The sequence below is a fragment of the Colossoma macropomum genome, unplaced genomic scaffold (genome assembly GCF_904425465.1).
Source record: "Colossoma macropomum unplaced genomic scaffold, Colossoma_macropomum, whole genome shotgun sequence".
NCBI classification, from domain to species: domain Eukaryota; kingdom Metazoa; phylum Chordata; class Actinopteri; order Characiformes; family Serrasalmidae; genus Colossoma; species Colossoma macropomum.
Genome location: NW_023495275.1, coordinates 433,186 through 459,469, shown reverse-complemented (window position 1 = coordinate 459,469; position 26,284 = coordinate 433,186). Strand labels below are relative to the sequence as shown.

The window sequence follows — 26,284 nt, the reverse complement described above, 5'->3', positions numbered from 1 at the left end:
AGGCTGGTTCCCTAACCTCCAGCCCATGACTTATTAATATAAGTAACGGCTGAAACGGTTGAGCAGGAAACTGTGTTTATCTAGAAAAAAGAGCCAGACGGACTTGGAGGAAACTGTCTGTCTGTGTTGTTGAAGGAGAATCGCAGGCAGGGTCGTCTACACGGCTATCGGGGGCTACATCTCCCCCCCATTCAAAGAGGGCATGAAGTTTCACAGACAGTGAGAATGATGATCAAAATGATCCACAGAGAGACAGGAGTGAGTGGAGCTCCGGCGCCAGGACAGCAACCGAGACCCCAACGCGTTATGGCAGCCCCCCTATAGTTAGCCCACTTTACCCTCCAAATATTTTCTTGAAATATTATGACTTTATGCTCGAAGTCTACTGTTTTCATTTTTATGAACAGTGGCCCTAAAATCCCGTTGTTGAACCATATGCTTGCACTGGGTCGGTATGTCCAACAGGTCAAAACAAGCTCAAAACAAAGTGAGCGCTGTGCCCTGATTGGTGTTCTTATACACACATAAGACAAAAGGAACGACAGATTTCTCATAATGTAGTGGAGTAAAAAGTGAGATATTTGACTTTGAAATGTAGAGGAGTGAAAGTAAAAAGTCGCCCAAAATGGAAAAACTTCAGTAAAGACACACAAAAAACTACTTAAGTCTGTCCACCACTGCCCACAGATAGATTTGAACTGGCCCGTGGCTCAGTGACCAGTATGTTGCGTTTTTTCCTTTCACCTGATGGTGGCAGCAGCACCGTGAAATTACAGTGTGCACTGTGACAACAAAGTTAGCTGTAGTTTAAGAGCACGAAACAAAGAAAGGACGTTATGATAAATATTCAGGAGAGAAACTAAAGCAACTGCAGCCCTCCGAGTCTCGTAGCACCAACTTATCAGAGCAAATTCAGCAGTTCAGTAAATATTAACCCAACAAAAATGTAGCTATTTACGCTGCTCAATCTGCTCTTCTTGTGATTTCTGAGTGGCTGCTGCATTTTTTTTTTGACATGTAAAGAATATTATCTAACTAAACCAATAATACATAGATTTTAGTTTTATTTATCTTACAAATTATATTTTTGAAAAAGGAAACACTTGAATAGAAATGTACACCGATCAGGCATAACATTATGACCACCTTGTTTCTGCTGTGTCTGATTTACTCGTACCAGCACAACACACACTAACACACCACCACCACGTCAGTGTTACTGCAGTGCTGAGAATGATCCACCACCCAAATAGTACCTGCTCTGTGAGGGTCCATGGTGGTCCTGACCACTGAAGAACAGGGTAAAAGGGGGCTAACAAAGTATGCAGAGAAACAGATGGACTACAGTCTGATCAGTGTACTTAATACATTATATATGGTTTATTGTTACTTTTAAACAATTTAATTATTTGTTACAAGTGCTTACAGATCCAAACTGCCTCAAAACGAAGCCTCAAGCATCTTTCATACTGTTTTATATAGTGATTGGAAACACAGTAGCTCACAGAGCGTTCTGATCCTATGTGCTGATATTCTGAAGATATTGATATTCATATTTTTTGAAAAAATATTTTGAATCATTTGTGAAAAACATTTTGGCCCTCAGGGATTTTGACCATGATACGATCCGCCCCTCTTTGAAAAACGTTTGGACACCCCTGCTGTAGCTCATTTGTTGATATACAGTTTCCCTCAACCAGTGCTTGAGGAGTGTTTCTGAACTGTACACACTCGTTCAAGTAGCCCAGCTTAGTGATGCTGTGAACTCCTCAACTCCACTTCGTAGTAACCGGTAGCACCAGAGCTGCTGATAAAGGAATACAGCAGAGATGAAACCACTATCACAACTAATTACCCACGACACAGTGCTAAGACAGAACACAGCTTAGCTTAGGTAATTAGTCACATGACAGCATAGCATAAAAACTGCAGGCTAACGACTGTTGACTGTTGTTGAAACTGTTTATATGACCTTTAAGCTGGTCAGGCTGTATTGCTTCGTGCACATTACAAGCCTCATTTCTCAAATCCGATTTTTTGCTCAAATCCGATCTCTCACGATGGTTCACACTCGTTTAGGTAAGTGACTCAAATCTGTCATTAATGTGATGAACTGGCGTCCTGAAATGACCCTCATGAGCTCATCCTACTCAGTAACGTCACGTGAATGAATCACGTTAATCATCAGCACAAACTAACGAGCAGAACGAGCTTCACTGAGAAGATCATTAACTCTGATCAGCTCTCAGCTTCATTATTAGAGCGAGACGAAGGAGAAAAAGGTGAGATGAGCTGCTTTTCCACCGTTTACAGGCTTTAACTTCTGTTCAGCGCTGCTGCCATGGTAACGCTGAATGATGGAGCACGCGCAGTGGAGAAAAAGCACATGAATTCTGAGCGTCACATTAAGGTCGCATGGCCACGAATCGGATACATATCCGATCTAAGACCACATATGAAAGTGGCTCAGGTCGGATTTGAAAAGATCAGATTTGTGTCCACACAGCTCTGAAAACATCAGATCTGAGTCACATTAGAGCACAAAAAATCGGATTTGTGCCACTTCAACCTGGTAATGTGAACGTAGCCTATGTGTTGCTAACTTGGGCTAATAATGTGTTGTAAATGTTGACTACATTGCTTTACTCTCATATGATTGAATTAGCATATTTACTGTATTTTCTTTGGATTTATCTAGAAAGAAAACGTTGGTAAGGAACAACTGGAACCTTAAGAAAGTGAATTTTGTTTCACCCAGCAGGCAGTTCCCACAGTTCAACACCAGTATTTACCTTATCCTCCTGGGTCACAGGGGGGGTTGAAGCCTATCACAGTGGTCACAGAAGGCAGGAAACACCCTGGACAGGTCGCCAGTCCATCACAGGGCAACACACAGACATGCACATTCACGCACACACTCACACGTAGGTGCTTGACTGCACGTCTTTGGACCGTCAGACATGGGTAGAACGTGCAAACTCCACACAGAAAGGACCCTGGTCACCTGGCCGGGGAATCGAACCCAGACCCTTCTTGTTGTAAGGCGACAGTGCTACCCACTCAGTGCCACCCACCAAGTATTAACAATATAATAAAAAATTACAGAAAAAATAACAGAAATGTGGATGTTTTCTGTTTATCTAATTCTTTAAAGATGAAAGAGGATCTTCACATGGAAAAGGAGGAGGACAGACCTACGTTTTCCATCTCTATCCTTACTCAAATCGAATCTATACAGAAGAAAGAAATCAGAATAAGCCACAATGAAACTCTCTAACTCTCTCTTTTCATGTTTCACTAACCATATCTTAGCTCTGATTGGCCAATAAAAATCAGTACCATATCTGTGAGTGGGCTAAAGTTAAATCGGCTGGCAGTACCCCCCCCCCTTCCTAAAATTAAAAAAAGCATTCAAAAAATGGTTAAGCATTCAGAACAGTGAATTGTCCAGCAGGTGCAGAGTTTGAATGTATGTGAGCTCCTTACATTTTTATTTAGATCTATATGTAGACAAATTTTAAAGGCCAGGAGACTTTTTCACTTTTCCCCTTACCAATCAGTCAAGTTTTACGCCTTTTACTATTTATTTTAATCAAAATGCCTGAACAGATTCTTATCAGTGTAAATTAAATGTGTCCATAATTACGACTCCCGTTCCAAAAAAGTTGGGATGCTGTGTAAAATGTAAATAAATGTAAATAAAAACAGAACACAATGATTCGCAAATCTCATAGACTCATATTTTATTCACAATAGAACGTAGAACACATATCAGATGGTGAGAGTGAGACATTTTACCATTTCATGAAAAACTCATTTAGAACTAGCATGCCCATTTTCCATCAATCTAAAGAACCCTTTCATGATGCAAAGAACCCTTTAGTCATGCAAAGGGTTCTTTGAGAGACCATTGTTCCATATACAACCACTTTATTTACTGAAGAACCCTTGAAATACCATCTTTTTAAAGAGCGTACGCTGTCAAGCCTGTAACAATACAAGAACCCTTTTTGGTGCTTTGTAGAACCCTTTTCAGAAAGGTTCTATATAGAACCATATAAAACACATTCACCATCAACCTGAAGGACCTTTCACAATGCAAAGAATGCTTTAATCATGCAAAGGGTTCTTTAAGTGTTCATAGTTCTATATAGAACCATTGTCTTTACTAAAGAATCAGTGAAGAACCATCTTTTTTAAGAGTGGACTACAATACCTATTTTGACCACCAGGTGGCGACATAATGCTGATGAAAAACGGGCTACACCTGCCTCTGTCTCACACGCACACACACAGTGATTGGTATTTCTGTCCTTGTGGGGTTCTTTAATGCCCTCCTGTAGGTAAAAGTAAAATAAGCCTCCTTTACAGTAAAATAAAGCTCTGCTGATCGTTCAACACAGTTTAACAATAAATGGTCTTAAACGCTGGAGTTAATGTAGAACTGCTGATTCACCCTTTAACCTTGAAGATTGATGTGCAGACTGCTGGTCACCATAGCAACACAGACAAAAATTTCACATAGCTTGTAGCTAACGAAATGGCAAAGAGAAAGATTTAAGACGAACATCACTAATTTAAAGACTAATGGACTTATTTGTATTTATAATCACTCCAGCTGGTTTCCTGATACGTTTAATCTGCAACGAGAAACTGACAAACACTAAAAAGTAACGAGGCTGAATCAGCTTCTTTCGCCAGTGTACATTCTGGCGCCTTTAAGGTGGAATGGGAAAATTCAAACAAGAAGCTGGTGAATGAGAAGCGACTTCAGCCTCGTAAAAAGTCGTTAAGAGACATTTTACAAGAAACTGTTCTACTTTTGCAGAAAAGTTTCCTGCCGGAGATGCGAGAAAAGCAGCTATAGCTGAGCTAAAGCTTAAAGCAGAGCAAAGTAAATCTGCGTTTTCGTTTATTATATATTTTAGTCTACACCAAGGACATTAGCTAGCACATATTAAGACATATTTTCAGCCAAGAAAAACAGGACAATGCTGTTGAACAAGAGCCATTTGGGAGCCGAAAGAGTCGAGCTGACTCACTGAAAAGAGCTGCAATGCCCAAAGTTAGCTCCGACTGACCCCCGCCTTCACATTAAGAGTCCTTGTCAGAATAAGCCCAGAATATAACTGCAGTAGAACAATAAATCTTTTTGGGTGACAGACGTCTATAAATCTATTGTATCAGCCTAATTTCTCCAGTTCAAAACTAAAGAAGCGAACCTCACTCACCCAACACGTCCTCGCTCGCCGACTACATTTGGATTAAACAGGAAAACTGTGCAAATTTGATTTTTCCGTGAACCATCCTTTAAGTGAGAAAGGCCTCCGGAGGGGTGGGAGTGGGGGCAAATTACATCTCCCTATCATTCGTGACGGCGAAACCAGAGAGCCTTTTAGCACCGTGTTAAGGAGGAAAGAGTGTTTTTTTTCCCTCCGCCGAGTGCGCATTCATCATCCCACCTCCCCTTATTATTTGCAAATATTTGCAATTTTAATGAGGCTCATTTGCATAATTCCTAGGATCAACATAACTCTTTGTAGCCCACGGAGCCTGGCACGCTCGGCACCCTCAACATTTGCCTTTGTGTTTAAAGAAAGTGAAGGCTGTAATTTTTTTTTCCCCAAGCACTTTTACATTCGCATTTAGGCTATGAATTATAGTGCACCGCAATAACAATGACACCCCGATCTGACACATGCAAAGCATTTTCAGCAGAGCTGCTGCTGTTTAAGGACAACCTGAAGAGATATATATATATATATACATTGTTGCGGTGTCAAGCTTTTTCAAAAAGAACCATCTACAGCACATTCTTAAGAACCCTTTCATGATGCAAAGAACCCTTTAATCATGCAAAGGGTTCTTTAGGTGTTCATGGTTCTATATAGAACCATTTTCTTTACTAAAGAACCCTTGAAGAACCATCTTTTTTTAAATGTGTGGGATGGACTCTAGCACCCCCTGCAACCCAGGAGGATAAGCGGCTTAAATGATGAATGAATGAGTGAATGATTATCTGAGACATTGTTTTACAGTAGATTTGAGGAGCTTCGTTTATTTTTTAAAATCTTCATGGAGAGTTTGTGTGAGGCAATAAAAAGCATGTACTTGGTCATATCATCTCTTAGTGAGCACTTTTAAACCTCTTTTTTTTACCATTCAGTATCAACTGTTATGAGAATTTGTAGAAATATGTTTGTTGCCTAGAAGCAACATTGTGCAACAGTGGAATGGCTTTAGCCAGTCACAAGCCAGGTCTCACTACTTCAGTGAAGACGGGTCTATATCATTTCTTCCCACTGTCGCTCAGTGTTGCCTCAAGGCAATATAGTTCAAAAGGAGCCCTGCACACATTATTTTTTAAATGTTTTTGAATTTAATTACTGGGAAAAAATAAATCAAGGACCATTTTATACAAGAAAAGTGAATTTAGTATTTTTTTAATTGCTATCATAATGTATGCAGTACAGGGTTAATATTTATGATTATTTAACCATCACCAACATTTCATTAAAAGGTCAGAAGACGTGTAGGTTCACTGGTGGTTTTGGATGGTAAATAAATGGCTATGTTTGCACTATAGACATGGTTGCAATGTTTTCTTTGGGGACTATTTTGCCTTACAACACCCTGCATGTACCCTTCCACCATGTGTTTTAAGCCTTAAACCTTTAAATCTGCCTTTAAAAACTATTGTGAATTCATAACCATTTCATGTAGTAACTTTCTGTGAGGGAGCTTTTAGAGGTGGACGTCTGGTTCCTATCACCACCACTGTGAACAGCTCTGACTCTGTTTCTCTAGAACAGAGCGTTTCACACCAAATCACTCTGAATGACTCTGTTTACATCTCAACCATTTACTTATGAGGTAAAATGGATTTTTTGGGTTGTGATGAGAAACTGCATACAATATAATATCTACAGGTACAGCGGATGAACATCAGCTGCTATGATGGAACATTTTGTGAGTCATTTTTTGCTTAATCTACGCTCGGAGCGAAGCCTCTGCAGGGTGTAAAGTTTTAGCTTAGCACAGAATCAGCTCTGCTTCTGTTTCTGGCACTGATTGTTTGATTGAAAGATGAATGACTGCGGATTGATGTGTTGTCTTATAAATATTTATGAGTTCACTGCTCTGCATGAAGCCAACAAGGCCGAGATCAGGACTCTCCCCGAGATCCACTCTCTACCTTCATTCCAGCTTCCATTCTTTTCAGGAGACTCACTTTCAGTTCCTCAAAGAATCTGCAGACACTCCTCCAAAGTTCAGTCTTAGAAGCTGGTTGATCATTTTCTGAAGTAATCAAACACATTCAGTGGTGTTGAGGTCTGGACTCTGGGGTGGTCAGTCCATCGTTCAGCTTCTTTGTTTGATGTGTCCGTCTCCTTTTCTCAGTGAGGTTCTTCTTGAACAGCTACACATCCTTTCAGACCCACAGCGCTGAGTCGTCTTCTCACAGTGGAAGGATGGACAGAAACACCTGTGGATGTTTTCAGATCTGAAGCAGCTTGATTTTCTCCTCTCTCTCAGAGATGAAAGCTTTAAGTGCTGTTTATCTGATGGGGGCAGTTTTGGTGTCGACCAGGTCTTCCAGGTGGTTGTTAGGAGACACAATTTCACTGTAGCTTTTTATCAGTTTTGAACAGTTTTTGTTTTTTTTCCACCAACTTGATTTCCTTTGACTTTCTCCTTCTTTATGCAAGAGTCAAGAAACTGTTACTGAAAAAAAAAGAAATAAAAAAAGAAGAAATTAAACAAAGAAGCTGCTGGTGTTCTTAGAACAATGCACAGGGCCCTTCAGACGTCTGGCTCTTATCACCACCATTGTGAACAGTTCTTACTGGGCAACGTTCGCTAGAACGGAGTATTAGACCACCCTGAATGACTGTTTACATATTAACCATTCAATTGTGCAGAAATTTTGAAATATCAGTGGAATTTACCGTTTAACAAATACTGTCTGTGCTCCAGCCTACCAACTGTCTGGAAACCCATTCCTGCTACTTAAAAAAAAATCCAGAGCCTTTTTTTTAATTATTCTTGAGTTGATTATTATGCTATTATTTTGTGATATTAAGCAATTATTTTGAAATACTGTCTCATAATTGAGATACTAAGCCTTTATTCTGAGATGCTTTCTTATTATTTAAATTTAAATATATATTTACTTGTATTTTCGTTTGAAAAACATAAAACATCTCAAAATGATGAAAAAGCATCTCAAAATAAGAGTGTTAAAATAACAAGAATGTTTCTCAAAATAATGAGAGCATTTCTCAAAACTGTGACATCTCAAAGTAATGAGATAGAATCTCAAAAATAATGACTTACTATCTCAAAATAATGAGATAGTATCTCAATGTTTTAGTGTCTCAAAATAATGAGATAAGAACTCAATGTTTTTAGTATCTCAAAATGCTGAGATAGTATCTTAAAATAATGAGGAGTATCTCAAAAATAATGACTTAGCATCTCAAAATAATGAGTTTCTCAATGACTTAGTATTTTTAAACAATGAGATAGTATCTCAAAAATAATGACTTACCATTTCAAAATAATGAGATAGTATCTCAAAATAATGATAGTATCTTAAATTAATAAGTAGTATCTCAAAAATAATGACTTTGCCTCTCAAAACAATGAGATAGTATCTCAAAATAATGCCATAGTATCTCCAAATAACAACACATCAAAATTATAAGACAGTACACTATGTGGACAAAAGTATTGGGACACCTACACATTACACCTACAGGATCTTTCATGAATCCCATTCTAAATAAATAGGCATTAATATGGAGTTGGCCCCTCTTTGCAGCTCTAACAGCTTCCACAAGCTTTCTACAAGATTTTGAAGTGTGCCTGTGGGAATTTTGCCCATTCTGCATTTTAATCTTAGGCTTGTGTGAAGCTGTTCGGCCATAGAAACCCATTTCGTGAAGCTTCTAATGCACAGTTCTTTTGCTGATGTTGCTTCCAGAGGCAATTTGGAACTCATTAGTGAGTGATCCAACAGAAGACAGGCACTGTGCGCTTTGGCGGCCCGACTCTGTGAGTTTGAGTGGTCTACCACTCTGTGGCTGAGCTGTTGTTGCTTCTAGATGCTTCCATTTCACAATAATAGCACTTACAGTTGTCTGGGGCAGATCTAGCAGGACAGACATTTCACAAAGTGACTTGTGACAGAGGTGGCATCTTATGACAGTGGCATGTTTAAAGTCACTGAGCTCTTCAGTACGACCCTCTACTGCCAGTGTTTGTCGAGACTGCAAGGCTATGTGCTTAATTTTATCCACCTATTAGCAGTGAATATGACTGAAACACCTGAACTCAAGTTGGAGGGGTGTCCCAATACTTTTGTCCATGTAGTGTATCTCAAAATAATGACTCAGCATCTCAAAAGAATGACTTTAGCATTTGAACATGATGAATTAGCATCTCAAAATAACTGCATTGTAATTCACTTAATCATGAAAAATAGTAATTAAGTGCTGGATTTTTATATTGAGGCTCATGAAAAAGCCCCATTCCAGCTGTTTCTGCCTTTGCTGGGTCGATGCCCCCGGGTCACAAAAGCCAATCAGAAATCTTAAAACCACCTCGGCCACGCCCCCTTTCCCGCTGAACGTCAGGCTGCGTTGGCCTTGCGCAGCCTTTTACCTAAGACGACCTCGGGCTTCTTTCAAACAAGGAGCGGAGACGAAATAAATAAATAAAGTAAGCTCAAACTAATTTCAGAAGATACAAATCGCCGCCGTAAATCAGACAGGAATCACGTGCAGCTCGAATCAGATCAGATCTGTGTGGAACCGCAGTGTCCGAGCTGTCTGCGCTACCTGAACGCAGCCTTGACGCACACACGCAACAGGAGCGGAGAGTGGAGCTGGTAGATGTTTTGATGCTAGCTTACCAGCTAACCTTTTTCGCGTACTGGGGCAAAATTCGCCACTACGGTAAGTTGTATCTCTAAAAAAGAGGATTTGGGGGCGAAACCGCGGAGTGTGAGGAGGTGAATCCGGGCTAAGACAGACTGTCTTACAGGGCGGTGACGGTTAGCTCAGTCAGCTAAGCTATGCAACTAGCCACTGTGTGAAGGTCCAGACCAAGGCTGGTTTAGCCATATTACTCCACCCAGGTTCCTTTCCACAGCTTTCCACAACACATAAACACACCACAGTGACAAAGCAGCCTTTAAAACTGCAGATGCAGCCTCCTAATGAGAAAGCTGAGGGATACAGTGTTGGGAAAACCCCCTAAGAGCATCTAGAGGAACTTCTGAGAGGAACCAAGACCCAAACATCCACCCTGCTCTGGAAATATGAAGTGAAGTAAACATTTCCCCTCCACTGTCTGATTCAGCTGCTCCTGCTGAGCCACTATTCTGTGTTTCAAGTCTTCTTGACATCAACACGCCTGATCCAGCTCATCTTCTGATTCTGGAGCCCCTCATTAGCTAGATCAGGTGTGTAGAGCAGGATTAAGGTGTGGTTCAGTGGTCTCCAGCCTTCCTCCTGGAGATCTGCTTTCCTGCATCTTATGTTCTGCCCCTCCCTGACCTAACACTGCTGCATCTGATCCAGCCGATCAGGAACTTCTGAAGAAGTTCATTAGCTGGTGCAGGTGTGGTGGATTGTGGTCTGCAGGACAGTAGATCTCCAGGACCAAGGCTGGTGACCACTGGTTCAGTTGAATCCGACGAAGGAGAACAATGTTTATTTCGTTTCATGTGTGCGGAGGAGGGCGGATCACCCTGTTTGAGTGTTGTCAGCTTCGTCAGATTTGAATAGAGATTTTATTCAGAAAGTACAGAATTTCAAAATCCTTCTTTTCTCACCCAGAAGTTTTTCCATTTTTCCCCCTTCTCTGTTTCCGAAGGGGAACCATGGAAAATATTTGACTTAGCATCTAAAAATAATGACTTTTTGACTTATTTTTTGACTTTTGACTCCAAATGTGGAAGTAATGACTTGTTTTCTTGAAATAATGACTTAGTATTGCAGAAACGCATCAATCATCATTTACACTGATGAATTTGTTTACATCTCAACCATGGAATTATGCTGAACTAAAAAAAAATTAATGGAGTTCCCTTTTAGGACTCCCACACACTATATTGAAATAATTAATTATTAAATGTGAAAAAAGTAAGTAATTTAAAGTAACTAAAAAGGACAATTATTCATTATTTTTAAAATAATATGTCATTAGTTTGAGATTATATTTAAGTAAGATTATATATAAGTTATTGTTTTGACATAGTCTATGTTTTAATGAAGTAAGTAAATATTTGAGAAAATAAGTTATTATTATAGCATAATTAAGTTATAAACTAAGTCAGAATTCTGTCATAGTAAGTCATTATTTTCAATAAATAAGTCATTGTATTGACATTGTTGATATTTTGATTTAGTGAGTCAATATATCAAAAAATATGTCATTATTATTGCATAAGAAGTCAAATATTTGTGAAAATAAATCATTTTTATTGAATGATAAGTCAAATATATGAGAAAATAAGTCATTGTGGCATAAGAAGTCAATTTTTTGAGAAAATAATTATGGCATATAAAGGGTCAAATATTTGAGAAAATAAGTCATTATTATGGCAAACGAAGTCAAATATTTGAGAAAATAAGTCATTATTATGGCATAAAAAGTCAAATCTTTCAGAAAATAAGTCATTATTGCAGAAGAAGCTAAATTTTTGAGATAAGTCATTATTATGGCATAGGAAGTCAAATGTTTGAGTAAATAAGTCATTATTATGATACAAGAAGTCAGATTTTTGAGAAATAAGTCTTCATTATGACAAACATTTGAGAAAATGTCATTATGGCATAAGAAATTCAAATTTTTGAGCAAATAAGTCATTGTGACATGATCTTTCAAATTTTTGAGAAAGTAGCTCATTACTTCAAGATGCTAAATTCTGAATTACTGCTGGCAGAAACAGAGAAATCATTATAAGAAGTTCTGAAGATAAATTCTAAGATCTCGAGTTCTTCTACACTAACAGACTACTTGAAAGATTTTGCTTTGATTGAAAGGAATTGCTAAAGTCTCACAGTAACTTCCAACAGGATTTAACTATGTCTATAAAAATAAATGCAAATAACACATTTAGATATTCTTGAATGTTTCCTCTTCTTCTCTAGTATTAAACTAGAACTTCTAGGAACTTCTAGGAATTATGAACGTCATAAAAGCAGCTGATTTGCTTGTTAAAATGTCAAACCTAAATCTAATTCTCTCTCTTCTTTCAGGTCAGGGTTGGGATACGAGCAAGCTCAACGTCAGATTGACAGTGGGTGGGAACGCCCTCGTTTATTGTGCACTTATGGTCAGGATTCGATCCAGCTAAATGGATTGATTGCGTCTCACTCAAGTGAGCTACTCATGGCCTTTTCCAAAGAGACACTTCTCCTTTAGTAGAGGTACATATATGTCCAGCTACTAAGCAGGATATCATTCTCTGAATGTTGTCCCGTTCACTACAGTGCTGTAATTTAGGGCAGCTGTTGGAATAAACAGTTCAGTTTGGACTATCTGCACCCAGGTTTTCAATTCTTACCCACTTCTAGAAGGTCAGGATGCCACGGTCCAAAGAAATTTCCGAAGACCTCCGCAAAAAAGTGGTCGAGGCTCATCAGTCTGGAAAAGGGTACAAGCTAATTTCCAAGGCTCTGGGGCTCCCCAAGACAACAGTCCGATCCATACTGTGCAAATGGAAGCGCTTCGGGACAGTCGGGAATCGACCCAGGAGTGGCCGTCCCCCCAAAATCTCTCCGGGAACGAGGCGGGATATCATCCGCGAAGTGATGAAAAACCCTTGCACCACCTCCAAGGATCTGCAGGCCACTCTGGCCTCGGCCAACATCCGCGTTCATGACTCCACCATCAGGAGGATACTGGGAATTCATGGAAGACCAACTCTAAGTGGCCTTGAGGATAGCATGGAGTTAAAAGCCTCCTCTGAGGAAGAGGGGGGCATCCAAGAGACTTCAGAAAAGTTGTCCGACATTTCGGATGAGTTTAATCGAGACGTAAAGGTCGAAGAAGACCAGAATGACTCGGAATACGATCCCGTCGTGGTTCCCAATGACGAAGAGGAGAATTTGGATGAAGGTGAAGCTGCTGGCCAGGATGGTGAAGACTATCGTGGTGGTGGTGGTGCTGGTGATGACAACAATGAGAAGCGTACCGAAAGTGGAGATGACACTGACAGTGACTGGTGGTGAGATAATCACCTTGGTGGAGAGGTCAGTTGTGGCCATGGTGGTGATGCCAACAATGGTGGAAGTTGTGGTGGTTTGGAGACTGAAGAGGACACAAGAACTTTTTTACTGATAGCACAAAGCTAGCACCTAACCTAAACCGAGTCTGACTCACAATGGTTAGGAGAACCACCAAAATTTCTGAACACTGGGGCGGGGTGGGGGTTAAGGTACCAAACTACACATGTGGTGAGTGATGTCATGGTATGCCTTCTTGGCAATTTAGCCAGTTCTTGAAGTGATAAAGTAGAAATCAGTCATCTAACTGATGAGATGATGTACAGTACATGCAAAGGTGCTTACAGTTTGAAGTAGAATGGCACTAAAGGTAGGGCTGTTATTTAGAGCCCTTAAGAGTTTAATTAGTGAGGATTTTAGGGCCGATGACACTACCAGTCAAAAGTTTGGACACACCTGATTGCATGTTTTTCAAGTTTTTTTTTGAGGCTTTGTGGTCTAAAACTTTCAGAGCTGCTTATGTTTGAATTTATGTCAAGTACATTTTAATTTAGAACTAGCAAAATGTGCAATTGGAGAAAAAGCAGAGTTGATCATTACATTATGCTAATTTATGTTTCCGTTAAAAGTTAAAAAGGTGTCATGTCTCTCCTCGTTAATGCCTTTCAGCCAGTCGTTTTTGGTGTGACCATGTAGGGTGGGGTCTGTTTGGTAGAAGGCCAATATTAATGATTGGAGCAAGTCCATATGAACTATTTCATAGTTAAAAAGATAATAAATAAACAAAACCTGTTCTGTGAGTGGGCGTGTCCAAACTGTTGACTAATTTTTGGTGATGTATACTGGACCAATGTTTGTTCCTTGTATCTGGCTAAAATAGCTGGATGGAAAAAACTTTGAAACAAGCTTAGCTTGGCTTATTCATGAGTTCTCAAGCAAAAAATGCACAAAACGACATAAAAGTCATAAAATTTTCATAAGCATGGCTGTTACTAACTATGAGACACCAAAGCTCAGTTACGTTCTTAAACCGATAGCGAAAGGTCCATGAAAAGTCTAAGATACAGTTTACAAATGCAGCCAAACATTCTGAATGGAGTCGAACAGCCAAGACATGTTTGGTAACAAGCTTGCTCGAATAATTTTGCACTGGAGGCTAATGTCACTTTTATTATAAATATGGACATCACATACAGGTGTGTGCAAAACATTTTTTTAATATATTTTTTTCAATATGTTAAATAGAAATTGTGCACCAAATTGGAGGAAAATGCCATATTTAGCATATTTTGCGTAGCTAATAACATCTTGAAGCCTGAATTTTTCCGTTTTTTTTTTTTTGGTTCATATTTATGGATAACAGTATTACAGTGTTACTTTAGCAAGTCTATTTGAGATTATGTAACAACTCCACTCAGTTTAGAACAAATTATGATTTAGGCATGGAGTTAGCACAATGCTAATTGGTGCAAATCTATAAGTATTAATTACTTGTTAGCTACGTTAGCCATGTAGCTCCAATACAGCACTAAAGAAGCAAACTTCAGACACCAAACATGTCTTGGCTGTCATTTTGGTTAAGGGGGAAATTGTGTAAATGTGTTTTCTATTTATTTATTTATTTGCATTCCCCTCATGGCTATGTTTCACTTAGACCGTTGAAGTCATGTTGTCGTTCTGTAGGCGGCACCATGCCCTTATTCTCATATAAGGAACTGCGGGTCTAAAAGGAATTTCTCTGTGAGAAGAATGAATGAGGTTTTCGAAAATTACTGCTGTGGCATCCTGTGGTAATCAAAAATGTTCCAAAGCTGATATGTTTTGTCTGATGCACATTTTAATTTTCAATATCCCTGGATGTGAATATTGATATATTTAAGATAATGCTACTGTGCACTGAATTGACATCATTAGACTGACAGCTTCCTTAAAAAACGTGCAAACCGACATGCTTTGCCAGTGTGGTAGCCCTACAAGCTGACCTTAAATGATGCAATAGTTACATTCTGGCACCTGGGGCGCTATAATAACTGCTGCACCACTTAAGGTGGAACGGGAAATTTGAACAAGAAGCTGGTGAATAAGAAGCTGAATTCAGCTTTGTAGTTTTAATGCTGGTAGTATTTTTTTTTTATTTGATTTTTCCCAATTTTCTCTGCAATTTAGTTGTATCCAGTTTCACCCACTTGTTAGGACTCCCCCAATCACACAATACCACCAGCGGAGGGTGAAGGCCAGCACAGGCTTTCTCTGAGACTTGTTAAGCGCATCTATTCGAACTGTCGCTAACGTAACGTCCGTGGACAGCTGAACGTGCTTGGAGGAGAACGCTAACCGCTGGTAATGCTGGTAGTATTTTTTGATAAGGTGATTTAAGCTAGCGAAATATCCTGCCCAGAGGTTTTACGGAGCTGCCCATAAATATGCGCTACGGTAGGTCCGTGTAGCTTAGTGACGTGAAATTGTAGCGCAGGAGCGTTAGCTTGCTTGTTGCAACATTAATATTACGACTCTTTAAAGACCTTGTAATTCAGAAGATCTGATGTTATACAGGAGAAAAATGTACACGGTAAAACGTATCGAGTTTGAACTTTTTTATCTACCACAGGGTGCGCTAGAGGCAAATTTTAAAAAACCCATTCATTCTGGCCATAGGGAAACCCGGAGTTTCAAATATGGGCATAACGCAGACTACAGAATGACCCACTACTTCAGTAGTCTAATGGTTAGCAGAATCCTTATTATTGTTTCCTCCAACCAAACCAAAAATGAGATTTGTAACTAACACTTGGAATAAGATACATGCTGAAATAGCATTGATGTTTGAAGCATTGTCCTTGTTTATAGCTCATTATTTCGAATTACTTGTATAAAAAGTAAGTTTGACTGATTCCTAAAGTTCTGTAAATAACTTGTACATGTTTATGTATTTCTGTATTGGACGAGGCCTTCGGGAGGCGCGGAGACGAGAATTTGTCTTGAGTTCCGTTATAAAGGAACTGAGAGGTCATGCTCTGTTGTTCTTTTTGAGCTATGAAAGAGGTATGCTTGTTATTTTTGTGCCAAACCAACCTTTTCAAGGTTGTTAAAGATTGTCCTGTTTTTCTTCCCTCAAATAAAATGATTATCTTTGGGTTGTAAAAGTGTGGTATGTTTGGTCTAAGGGTTGGAGGGGGGATCTTTTTCATGTTGTCCAGAAAGATTACAAATAAATATTGCCTTTTTTGCATTGTGCTCCAAGTGGAGAATGAGATGAATAGCACTGATTTCTGTTAAACCTGCACTATGTAAGATTTGGGGATTTGGATATGTGTAATTGCAAATAACATGCGTGGGAACATTTTGTATCATGGGTTGTGCTTTGGACCGTTTTCTGAGTGGATCTGTATCTGATGATTGAAAGAGAATTCAAAGAGAACCCGGTGAAGGATGTTGCCTGAGGATGTGAGGAATGTGAAGCGGTGAGTAATGTTTGTTCATTTGATGTTCGTTAATAACCCCTTCAGAGAGTTGCTTCACGTGGCTCATCCAGAGGTAGCAATCATGACTGCGAACGAATGGCAGTCGCTCCCGGAGGATCAGCTTCATCTTCGCCAGCATCACAGGAGCCATCATGAAGCTTCACTGACTGAGAGCTGGGTTCATCACCCGGAATGTGTTTGAGCTCACCATAAAAATGGTGTGGTCACTTCTTTGGTTTGCGGCCTCGGATACTTTAAACTTTGCTTTCAGACTTCTGTTCTTTGACGCTGCAACCTCGTTCTCCTGCGGCCACGTTCAGCCATTTCTTTAGAAATCTCTTCAAACACGGAGGGTTTCGGGTCAGTCTTTTCTAATTTTTTGGTACAGAAACATCAGCCTACATGTTTGTGATTCTCAGCAGTGTGAAATTATGACGAATGTTGAGTTGGATTGACGTAAAAATCTAATGAATTTCGATCTGTCTGTTCAGACTGAGTCGCATCGCCACATATCGGATACGTATCGGATTTCAGTTTATTAAAGTGTCGGCACGGTGGCACAGTGGGTAGCGCTGTCGCCTCACAGCAGGAATGGCCTGGGTTCAATTCCCGGCCGGGCGACCAGGGTCATTTCTGTGTGGAGTTTGCCTGTTCTCCCCGTGTCTGCGTGGGTTTTCTCCGGGTACTCCGGTTTCCTCCCACAGTCCAAAAACAGTCAGGCCAACTGGACATACTAAAATTGCGTGAATGTGTATGTCTGTCTGCCCTGTGATGGACTGACGACCTGTCCAGGGTGTATCCTGCCTTCCGCCCAATGACAGCTGGGATAGGCTCCAGCACCCCACCGCGACCCAGAAGGATAAGCGGTTTAGATGATGGATGGATGGATATTAAAGCGTCTCAAATCGGAATTGAAAATGTCAGATTCAGTGTGTTTCTGCTGCTCACACAGACACACATCTGTGTCACACATGAAGAAGAAGATCGGATTTGGGCCACTTTTACCTGCTGTGTGAACAAAGCATTCAAGTGACATTTTTAGACTTTTATACTGGCGTTTTAAAGTCAGTCATATCATAAGCGCTTTAATTCAAGCCTGTGATATTAATGATGGAGTTGTTTAGGCAGTTTGCTATCTTTTAGCCTGTTAGTTAACATTAGCTAACTAGTCTAGTTCTAGTTAAGAACGTAAGTGATCAGCCCCAGTTTAAACAAAAAACGGGTTCTTACTGCATCAGTACACTCAGTTGTCCATGCGAGCAGACGCAGCTTAGCCAATCAGGTTTTATATCGTTTTATAAATGTAATTACACGGCAGTTGATTGTCAGCATGTGCTATGCTTTATGCTCTACCATAAAAAACTACTGAATAGAATTGCGCAAGTTTCTCATCTCACTTGAGTAAGTTTAGACTGGATTTATTTAGCGTTTCTCAATAGAAGCACAGAATTGAAATAATCTCTCTGTGGTTAAGATCACTTTTTAATAACGTCTCTGTAAGTAAAGCCTAAAAGCTTTTGGAAAACCTGACTCATTTACCACGATCATAGACTTGCACTTTAAAATACCTTTTGTAAGAGTGCTTTGGTGATGTGAAATCCTCCTTATTGCTCCATGTCTCATGGCACTTTTCTAGTCTAGGTGTAAACCTGTCGAACATGCTATCATTAACCTGTAACTTCTGCTCTTTCTTTACGCGTGGTTTCAGATTCCGATCCACGCAGACATGAACAGTCTTGAAGTCCTGGGTGGTTATTCTTTGGGTCCACACTTGTTTGGGCGTTTTTTTCTGTTTTTACTTGCAGTGTAATCGTGTTGGATGGAGTTGTGTGCTTTTCTGCTCTCAGGGTTTTAGTTTTGAGGTGTGACCTTAAATGTCTTGGTGGCCTTTTTTATTGACTCAACTTCAGAAATCTCTGTTGTGAAAGCTTAAACAAACAGATTGTAGTACAGTTGAGTCATACTCTAGTACTTCCCCCGAAACGAGGGAAGTAGGTGATTACTCACAGTACATATGCTCTCTACATGTACACAGAGCTCTTCTGGGGGGGGCAGATTGTACTTGATGTAAACTGGTTTGTGGGATAAGTTACCTCAGCCTGGCTACTGATTGCTTCAATGTAGTCACAAGTGGCCTCGTGCCAATGGTAAATCAACAGGTCATTTTATTTCTCAAGATATATAGAAATAATGTGGAACGTCTTAAACAAATTCATACAGAATGTACTAAAAAAGTGCCATTCTCAGTGAGGCAGTAGAGCCCTCCACAGCTAGCATATGGGCATTGCTACTGTAAGACCAGAACTGTGCTGATAGACTAGCATTGCATTGCTGTTAAGGTGGGGTAATCCTTATATTCCAAGGTTCCTGTGTTCCCCATATCATTTATTTTCTCTTAAATTTCCAGGAAACCACCCTGTGTTCCTGGGGTCCCATGTTCCATCATTGACATTTACATGGAAATTAGCTCTAAGAGTAACGTCCATACCAGTAAATAAAATCAGAAATTTAGTTAATGTACTTCATCCCCAATACCATCTCAATACTTTTATCTGCTAACTTGCTGATTAGCAAGCTAATGGCTACACATTTAGCAACAATTTAAATTGCATTTGCTTAACAGCACATTAGCTCAATGAGACTGGCCTAGCTAAGGCAAAGTGTGCTCCTTGTTTGTGTACAGTTGTTCCCTGTATGACCTTTGTTGAACCCATGTGGTACTTATTACCTTGGGAACCCCCTGTTATATATTCCCTAAATGTATCATATTGAGGTATGATCATACAAAGAGCTGAGCACAGGACATTGAGAACATAGGGCCCTGGAATGCGTGGCCCTAGAAACTAGGACTATGGAAATGAAAAAGGGTCCTAGAATGTTGGGCCATAGATACATAGGACAATGGGAACATAGGACATTGGAACCATGGGGCCCTGGGAACATAGCACCTTGGGAACATTGGGCTTTGGGATTGTAGGGCCCTAGGAAAATAGAACCTTGGGAAAATAGGAGCATAGGATCTTGGAAACACAGGGTCCTGGAAATATAGGGCCCTAGGAACATGGAACCCTAGGAACATAGGACATTGGGAACATGGGGCCCTGGGAACATAGGACATTGGGACATTGGACACTGGGACTGCAGGGCCCTAGGAAAATAAAACCTTTGGAACATAGGACGTTGGAAACGAAGGGTCCTCGAAATGTCAGGCCCTAGGAACATAGAACCCTAAGAACATAGGGCATGGGAACATAGGACATTGAGAACATAGGGCCCTGGAAATATAGAACCTTGCGAACATAGGGCTCTGAGAATATAGGGCCCTAGGGGCACGGGCTCTGGAAACACTGGACCTTGGGAACATAGGACATTGGGAACAAATGGCCCTGGAAACAAAGGACTTTGGGAACATAGGGCTCTGGAAACATTGGACCTTGGGAACGTAGGGCCCTGAGAATACAGGGCCCTAGGGACATAGGACATTGAGAACATAGAGCCCTGGAAACAAAGGACTGTGAGAACTGAGGGCTTTGGGAACATAGGGCCTTGGAAACATAGGGCCCTGGAAACATAGGACCTTGAAAAAGTAGGGCCCTGTATTCACTCTAGTTACATTTACTCCAGTTAAGTTACTACAAAAAGTACAAAATCTTCAAGATGGCTGCTACCACTGTTTTTAGCTATGCTAGTGTACTTAAATTAGATAATAGATACCAGTGTGTCATACAGCATCAGAAACCACATAAAAAGGCAGAATTTTGTTTGTATTTGTGTCCACTTTTATAGATAACATCAAACATATTTTGGCTCATTGGCTACATTTTGGGTCAGGAGGCAAACTGTCATTTTGTAATATTTGGCCACTTCACAAACCTAAATACGAGGAACACAGCAATATAGACAGGATGTGAACTCAAATGAAGGTTGTTACACCATAGTCTAAATTCCCAGTGTTGTTTGTTTGCACAATCCTGACTGAACATGCACTGAACGTGTCCTTCTTGTACGCATGTGAGTGAGTGTGTGTGTGTGTGACTGCATCTTCAGAGCTACGTTTCCTCATCAGATGAGAGGGTGGTGAAGCTCTCATGAGGAAAACAGCCAGTGAGTCTAAATACATCCTTCCTTAAGCTGCCACTGCCGTGTTACTAAAGCTGAACAAGTGAGGACTCTGGGGGGGGAAAGCAGCAGATGGGCAGCATCTGCATGTTAACACACCTTTTTGTTTCTTCACACATGCATATACACCTCTATCGCAACTTAATCTTCAGACATACCACTGTTTCCTGTCTTTCTCACACATATACACACTTAATACCTCGTGGAGAAGCATGACTACTGTTCAAAAAACAGGGAAAAAACAGCTATATGATGATGCTCATTTCTGCTAGCGCCCCTATAGGATTCTAGTACTATGTTATTACTTATTATACAACAGTTAGTTCCAGCCACGCAAGCTGATTGGTTGAGAAGCGTTCTAACACAGTTACTGATACAGTGTGAAAAAAACATGCTGTTATGGCGAAATATCACTACGCTGTGATGCCATTGCTAAGCAATGACTTTGACAGCTGTAGGAGACGCTCAAGCCATTTGAACGTTTTTACTTCTTACAAGCAGAAAATGGACACTTACAAGATCACATTTGACCGACAGCCGATTTGGTCAGACTCTGAAGATGAGACGACACTAAATTCCCAAACTGTCATCACCACTGAGCAGCTTTTCAGTCGGCAGCTGAGACAGAAGAACAGCTAAACAACCTGGAATCAGCCAGAAATTAACCCAATACCATTCGCCAAACAAAATGGGTTGCAAGATGCTTTACAGACTGGCTGGAACAAAACAACATTAATACTGATCTGGCAAAAACTGACAAAACTGAGCTAAACTTGATATTGTGGCAGTTTTATGGCTCAGTCCGTATTTCAAAAGGTGAATCTTACAGCAGACTGAGCAGCGAGTGGGCGGAGTTCGTTACTCTGATGTAGCAACAAGCTGCTTGTTAAGGAGCTATAATTTGGTGGAAGAAACTGCTAACATTAAAACATATTTCACGGCCCAGTTTATTTATCTCTTACTTTATTTATTTAGCTGTTGTATAAATGCAATAGAACACTCGAGGAGTGTGTTAATGCGTATAACATCATGGCTGTGATGATCTACGGCAACCAAATCACAGCCATGATGTTATTTGACAATAACACACTCCCTCTCATGTTCTATTGCTTAAGCAACACTGGCTCACATGAACATTCATTGGCTAAACACAGGTATTTAAGGCCTGCAAAATACATTCCATATGTTTTACTTGAAGCTTTTCACCAACATTAACATATATTTTACCATGTAGCAGTTCTACAGTGACTCTTTCAGTAAAGAGTTTTTGCATAGAGCTGCTGCCGCTGTTTTCTGTTCCTAACAACTAACCGGTCCTGGAGATCAGCCACCCTGGAGTGGTCAGATCCAATATCATTAATATTTAGCCTGAAGTTTTTCATTATCTGGATCAGGTGTGTTAAGCTGCTTTTCCACTGCATGGTACTGTCTCAACTCGACTCGCCTTGCCTCGCCTTTTTGGTTTTCCATTAGGCAAACCTGGTATCTGTACTATTTTTGGTATCACCTTCGTCAATGTTTCATGCGAGCTAAGCTGATACCAAAAGGTGATGTGAAAAAACTGCAGACTACTGATTGGTCAGTTGAGAATTCACTGTCACCCTAAACCAGGAGCCAACCCAAATGTTAAGAAGAGCCATTTTGTCAAGTTTCAACAAAATTCTAAGCACATATATACACAGACGTTGCTCTGCTTTAAGCTTTAGCTCAGCTTTTCTTGCATCTCTGGTAGGAAACTTTTTCTCAAAAGTAGAACAGCTTCCTGTAAAATATCTCTTAACCTTCGACTGTTTACGAAGCTGAAGTCGCTTCTCATTCACCAGCTTCTTGTTCTAATTTTCTCTTGCAGTTTCTTGCTGCAACAGTTTCTCGTTGCAGATTAAACATATCAGGAAACCAGCTGGAGTGATTATAAATGCAAATAAGTCCATTCGTTTCCAAATTATCGATGTTCGTCTTAAATCTCTCTCTCTGCCTTTTCGTTAGCTGCTAGCTAGGCGAGATTGTTATCTGTGTTGCTATGGTGACCAGCAGCCTGCACGCCAGCCTTCAAGGTTAAAGGGTGAATTAGCAGTTCTACATTAACTCCAGCATTTAAGACCATTTACTGTTAAACTGTGTTGAACGATCAGCAGAGCTTTATTTTACTGCAAAGGAGGATTATTTTATTTTTACCTACAAATCTAATTCTGCTGTGGAGCCACAACAGGGCAGTAAAAGAGCCGCATGAGGCTCCATAGCCGTGTGTTACTGACCCCTGTCCTGAACAAAATTTGTCTACTTCAAGTGATGTGAAGTGGCATCACTACGATGACCAGCTACATTGAGGGGCTACTATATCTGCAGTGGAAAACGAAGTAGCTGGTACCGAAGTAAGTAGAGTTGAGTCAACTTGAGCCGTACCATGTGGTGGAAAAGCGCCGTCGTTAACTCTGCAGGGTGGAAGGACCCTGACTGGGCAGTGAGGCTTGTATTTTCAGTCAGTGAATGTGTTTACATGCATTGTAAATGAAACTGGTTGATTCCAAAGTCACTTCCTAATTATGTTAGTAGTTAATCCAGTGTTTAAGGCCGCCAGTCCAGCTCCTGAAGTTCTAACCAATGGGAGAGCTCGCTTGGCCGCATCTATCTAGATACTGCAGAGTAAAAACAATCCGGATTGGATGATTTTCTGTTGGGTGGTTCAAGAATTTAAAACTTTTACTTCCCACTAACCCTTGAAATAAAAGTCAAATAAAAGTATTTCACAAACAAGATTCTGTTGAATGAACAATGAACTAAAATGGAATTATATACATTCATGTATATTTAGTTCCCAGAAATCACTATTAGGTCTTCTCAGAAGGCCTATAAGACCCAGAGAGTTCCCCACTGTTAATACCTCATATCTGTACACAACAGTATCATATTTCTCTCTCTCTCTCTCGTGCACTAACATGCACGTGTACTCTCGGTGAAGTCATGGTTGAAGTTCATTGAGTTGAGGCCTGTGTGCTACGTGCATTGCATATACAAAAATAAAGGCTATATCGCTCAGAAGGTTTAGTCTCTTTGTCCCTCAGCAGCTCCAAATCTTCAGTATACATTAGAATAGTCATTGCAACTTTTATGTATTTTGTAATAGAGGTATTTGGCACTGTTATTAACCCATTAATGTCTGTAAATGATATCATAGAATCATCTAAAATCTAGTTAATATGTCTCATATTTCTCATTTTGAGGTTGTTGCAAGAATGTTATAAGATCTTATTTCTACTTGCTTTAATTCATTCTATCTGTTCAGATTTATCTGCCATTTGAATTTCTTTAGAAATACCCTAAACAAGTATGAACCATCTAGAAATAGACTAAATAATCATATAATAATCCTTACAACAACAAAATGGGAAATAGAAGATATAACGATTAGATTTATGATGTTTCATCTGTCAAAGTATATTTTTTTGCAGTACATTTTTTAAATTTCTTCCGACAGCAGCGATATATACTCACACACACACTATATGGACAAAAGTCACTTATCACTGATTTCAGGTGTTTCAGCCACACCCATTGCTAACAGGTGGATAAGATTTGCCTTGTAATGCCTTGCAGTCTCAATAGATAAACACTGGCAGTAGAGGGTCGTACTGAAGAGCTCAGTGACTTTAAACATGGCACTGTCATAGGATGCCACTTCTGCTAGAAGTCAGTTTATGAAATTTCTGTCCTGCTAGATCTGCTCCTGTCAACTGTAGGTGCTATCATTGTGAAATGGAAGCATCAACAACAGCTCAGCCACGAAGCGAAGCGCAGTGCCTATACTCTGTTCACTCACTAAAGAGATCCAAATTGCCTCTGAAAGCAACATCAGCAAAAGAACTGTGAACTAGGAGCTTCACGGAATGGGTTTCCATGGCTGAGCAGCTACACACAAGCCCAAGATCAAAATGCACAATGCCAAGCGTCGGATGGAGTGGTGTAAAGTGCCGCCACTGGACTCTGGAGCAGTGGAAACGTATTCTGTGGAGTGACGAATCACGCTTCTCTATCTGTCAGCATGATGGACGAGTCTGGGTTTGGCGAATGCCAGGAGAGCCTTACCTGTCTGACTGCACTGTGCCAGCTGTAAAGTTTGGTGGAGGACGGATAATAAGATAATAAGAGGAGATAAATGAGATAATGGGCACCTTAAATATTGACTAGGGGATTTTACTGTATAAATTTGATAAGCTTGTGATAAACCTCTTGATTTTATTGCCACGCCACACCTTCTTCCAACAACTGGCTTATTCCAAGTTGCAATTACACGTGGAACAGAAACAGCATCATTCTGGAATATAGCATGGATCATCCTATTTTTTTCCAAAACACCTGCTTGAAAACATGTTTGCATTCAGCATGCTGTGAAACTCAGAACATTACCTTTATTTCACCACAGATGATGCAATGACACAGGTGGGGACTGCTGGGGGATATAGTTTAGTGAAATTTTGTGATTAGAGGGTCTTTGAGAGTTAAAGGGGAACACAATTTTTTCAAAAATTCTCCATAATTAAATTGTTAAGATGGTTACAAAGTCAGTCAGAGTGGTTTGGTGTGAAACGCTCCGCTCTAGATAAACTTACCGAGTCAGAATTGTTCACAGCGGTGGTGACAGGAACCAGACGTCCACCTCTAAAAGCTCCCTCACAGAAAGTTACTACATGAAATGGTTATGAATTCACTGCCTGATGTCTGAGACATTGTTTTGTAACTGTTCTGCGAAGCATTATTTTAATCCATGGTTGCATGGAGGGTGTTGTGAGGCAAAATAGTCCCCAAACAGAGCATTTTTTCAGATTTTTCAGTATGTTACCATCATAAACATTACATTTAAAAGCTCAGGAGACACGTGTAGGTTCACGTGGTGGTTTTGGATAGCAAATAAAATGGCTATATTTGTGTTGTAGTCATGGTGACCCCTGGTTCCTATCACCACCACTGTAAAGAAATCTGAACCATTTCACACCAAATCACTTTGTTTACATCTCAAGGACTGGAATATTCTGGAATTTTGAAAAATTGGTGGAACTCCCGTTTAACTAGGCTACACTTTTCATGTGCTTTAGAGTAGAGCAGCCTTTTAGACATGTTTCCATTATTTTTGTCTGTTTTTTCCTTCATCTCCATGTAGATCATTAACCTACAGGCCTATTCTGATCCATTGGCTGTGATAACGCTGGGTTGTCTAGGTTGTTGTGCTGTTGCTGTGCTGTAAGTGATGAAATGATCCGGGGCTTTGCATGTTCTCCTCACGAGGGCGAAGACCATTGGCCACGAACTCTCCCTTTGGCTCCCGAGCCAAGTCTTCTTTGCCCACACCTGATTGGTTGCTGAGCGTCCGCTGTCATCAAAAGGCTCGTTTCTGATTGGCTCTGGAACCCCAAGCGGCTGTGGGCTGATGCGTTCTCTCATGAATATGTATGGATTCGCTGGCACTGGCTG

At 40.3% G+C, this 26,284-nt stretch overlaps 1 protein-coding gene across 1 annotated transcript; it reads left to right on the top strand.

The window, feature by feature from the left end:
• Positions 1-9,745: 9,745 nt before the first annotated feature.
• On the top strand, positions 9,746-16,381 carry LOC118801525. The gene is made up of 2 exons (XM_036561832.1): positions 9,746-9,959; positions 12,270-16,381. The coding sequence occupies exon 2, from the start codon at positions 12,597-12,599 to the stop codon at positions 13,242-13,244; it is 648 nt and encodes a 215-aa protein (XP_036417725.1). The 5' UTR covers positions 9,746-9,959; positions 12,270-12,596; the 3' UTR covers positions 13,245-16,381.
• The last annotated feature ends 9,903 nt before the right edge of the window (positions 16,382-26,284 follow it).

Bases quoted from the DNA above. Each gene is read 5' to 3' on its own strand.
- LOC118801525 (XM_036561832.1), top strand. From the start codon at position 12,597: ATGCCACGGTCCAAAGAAATTTCCGAAGACCTCCGCAAAAAAGTGGTC.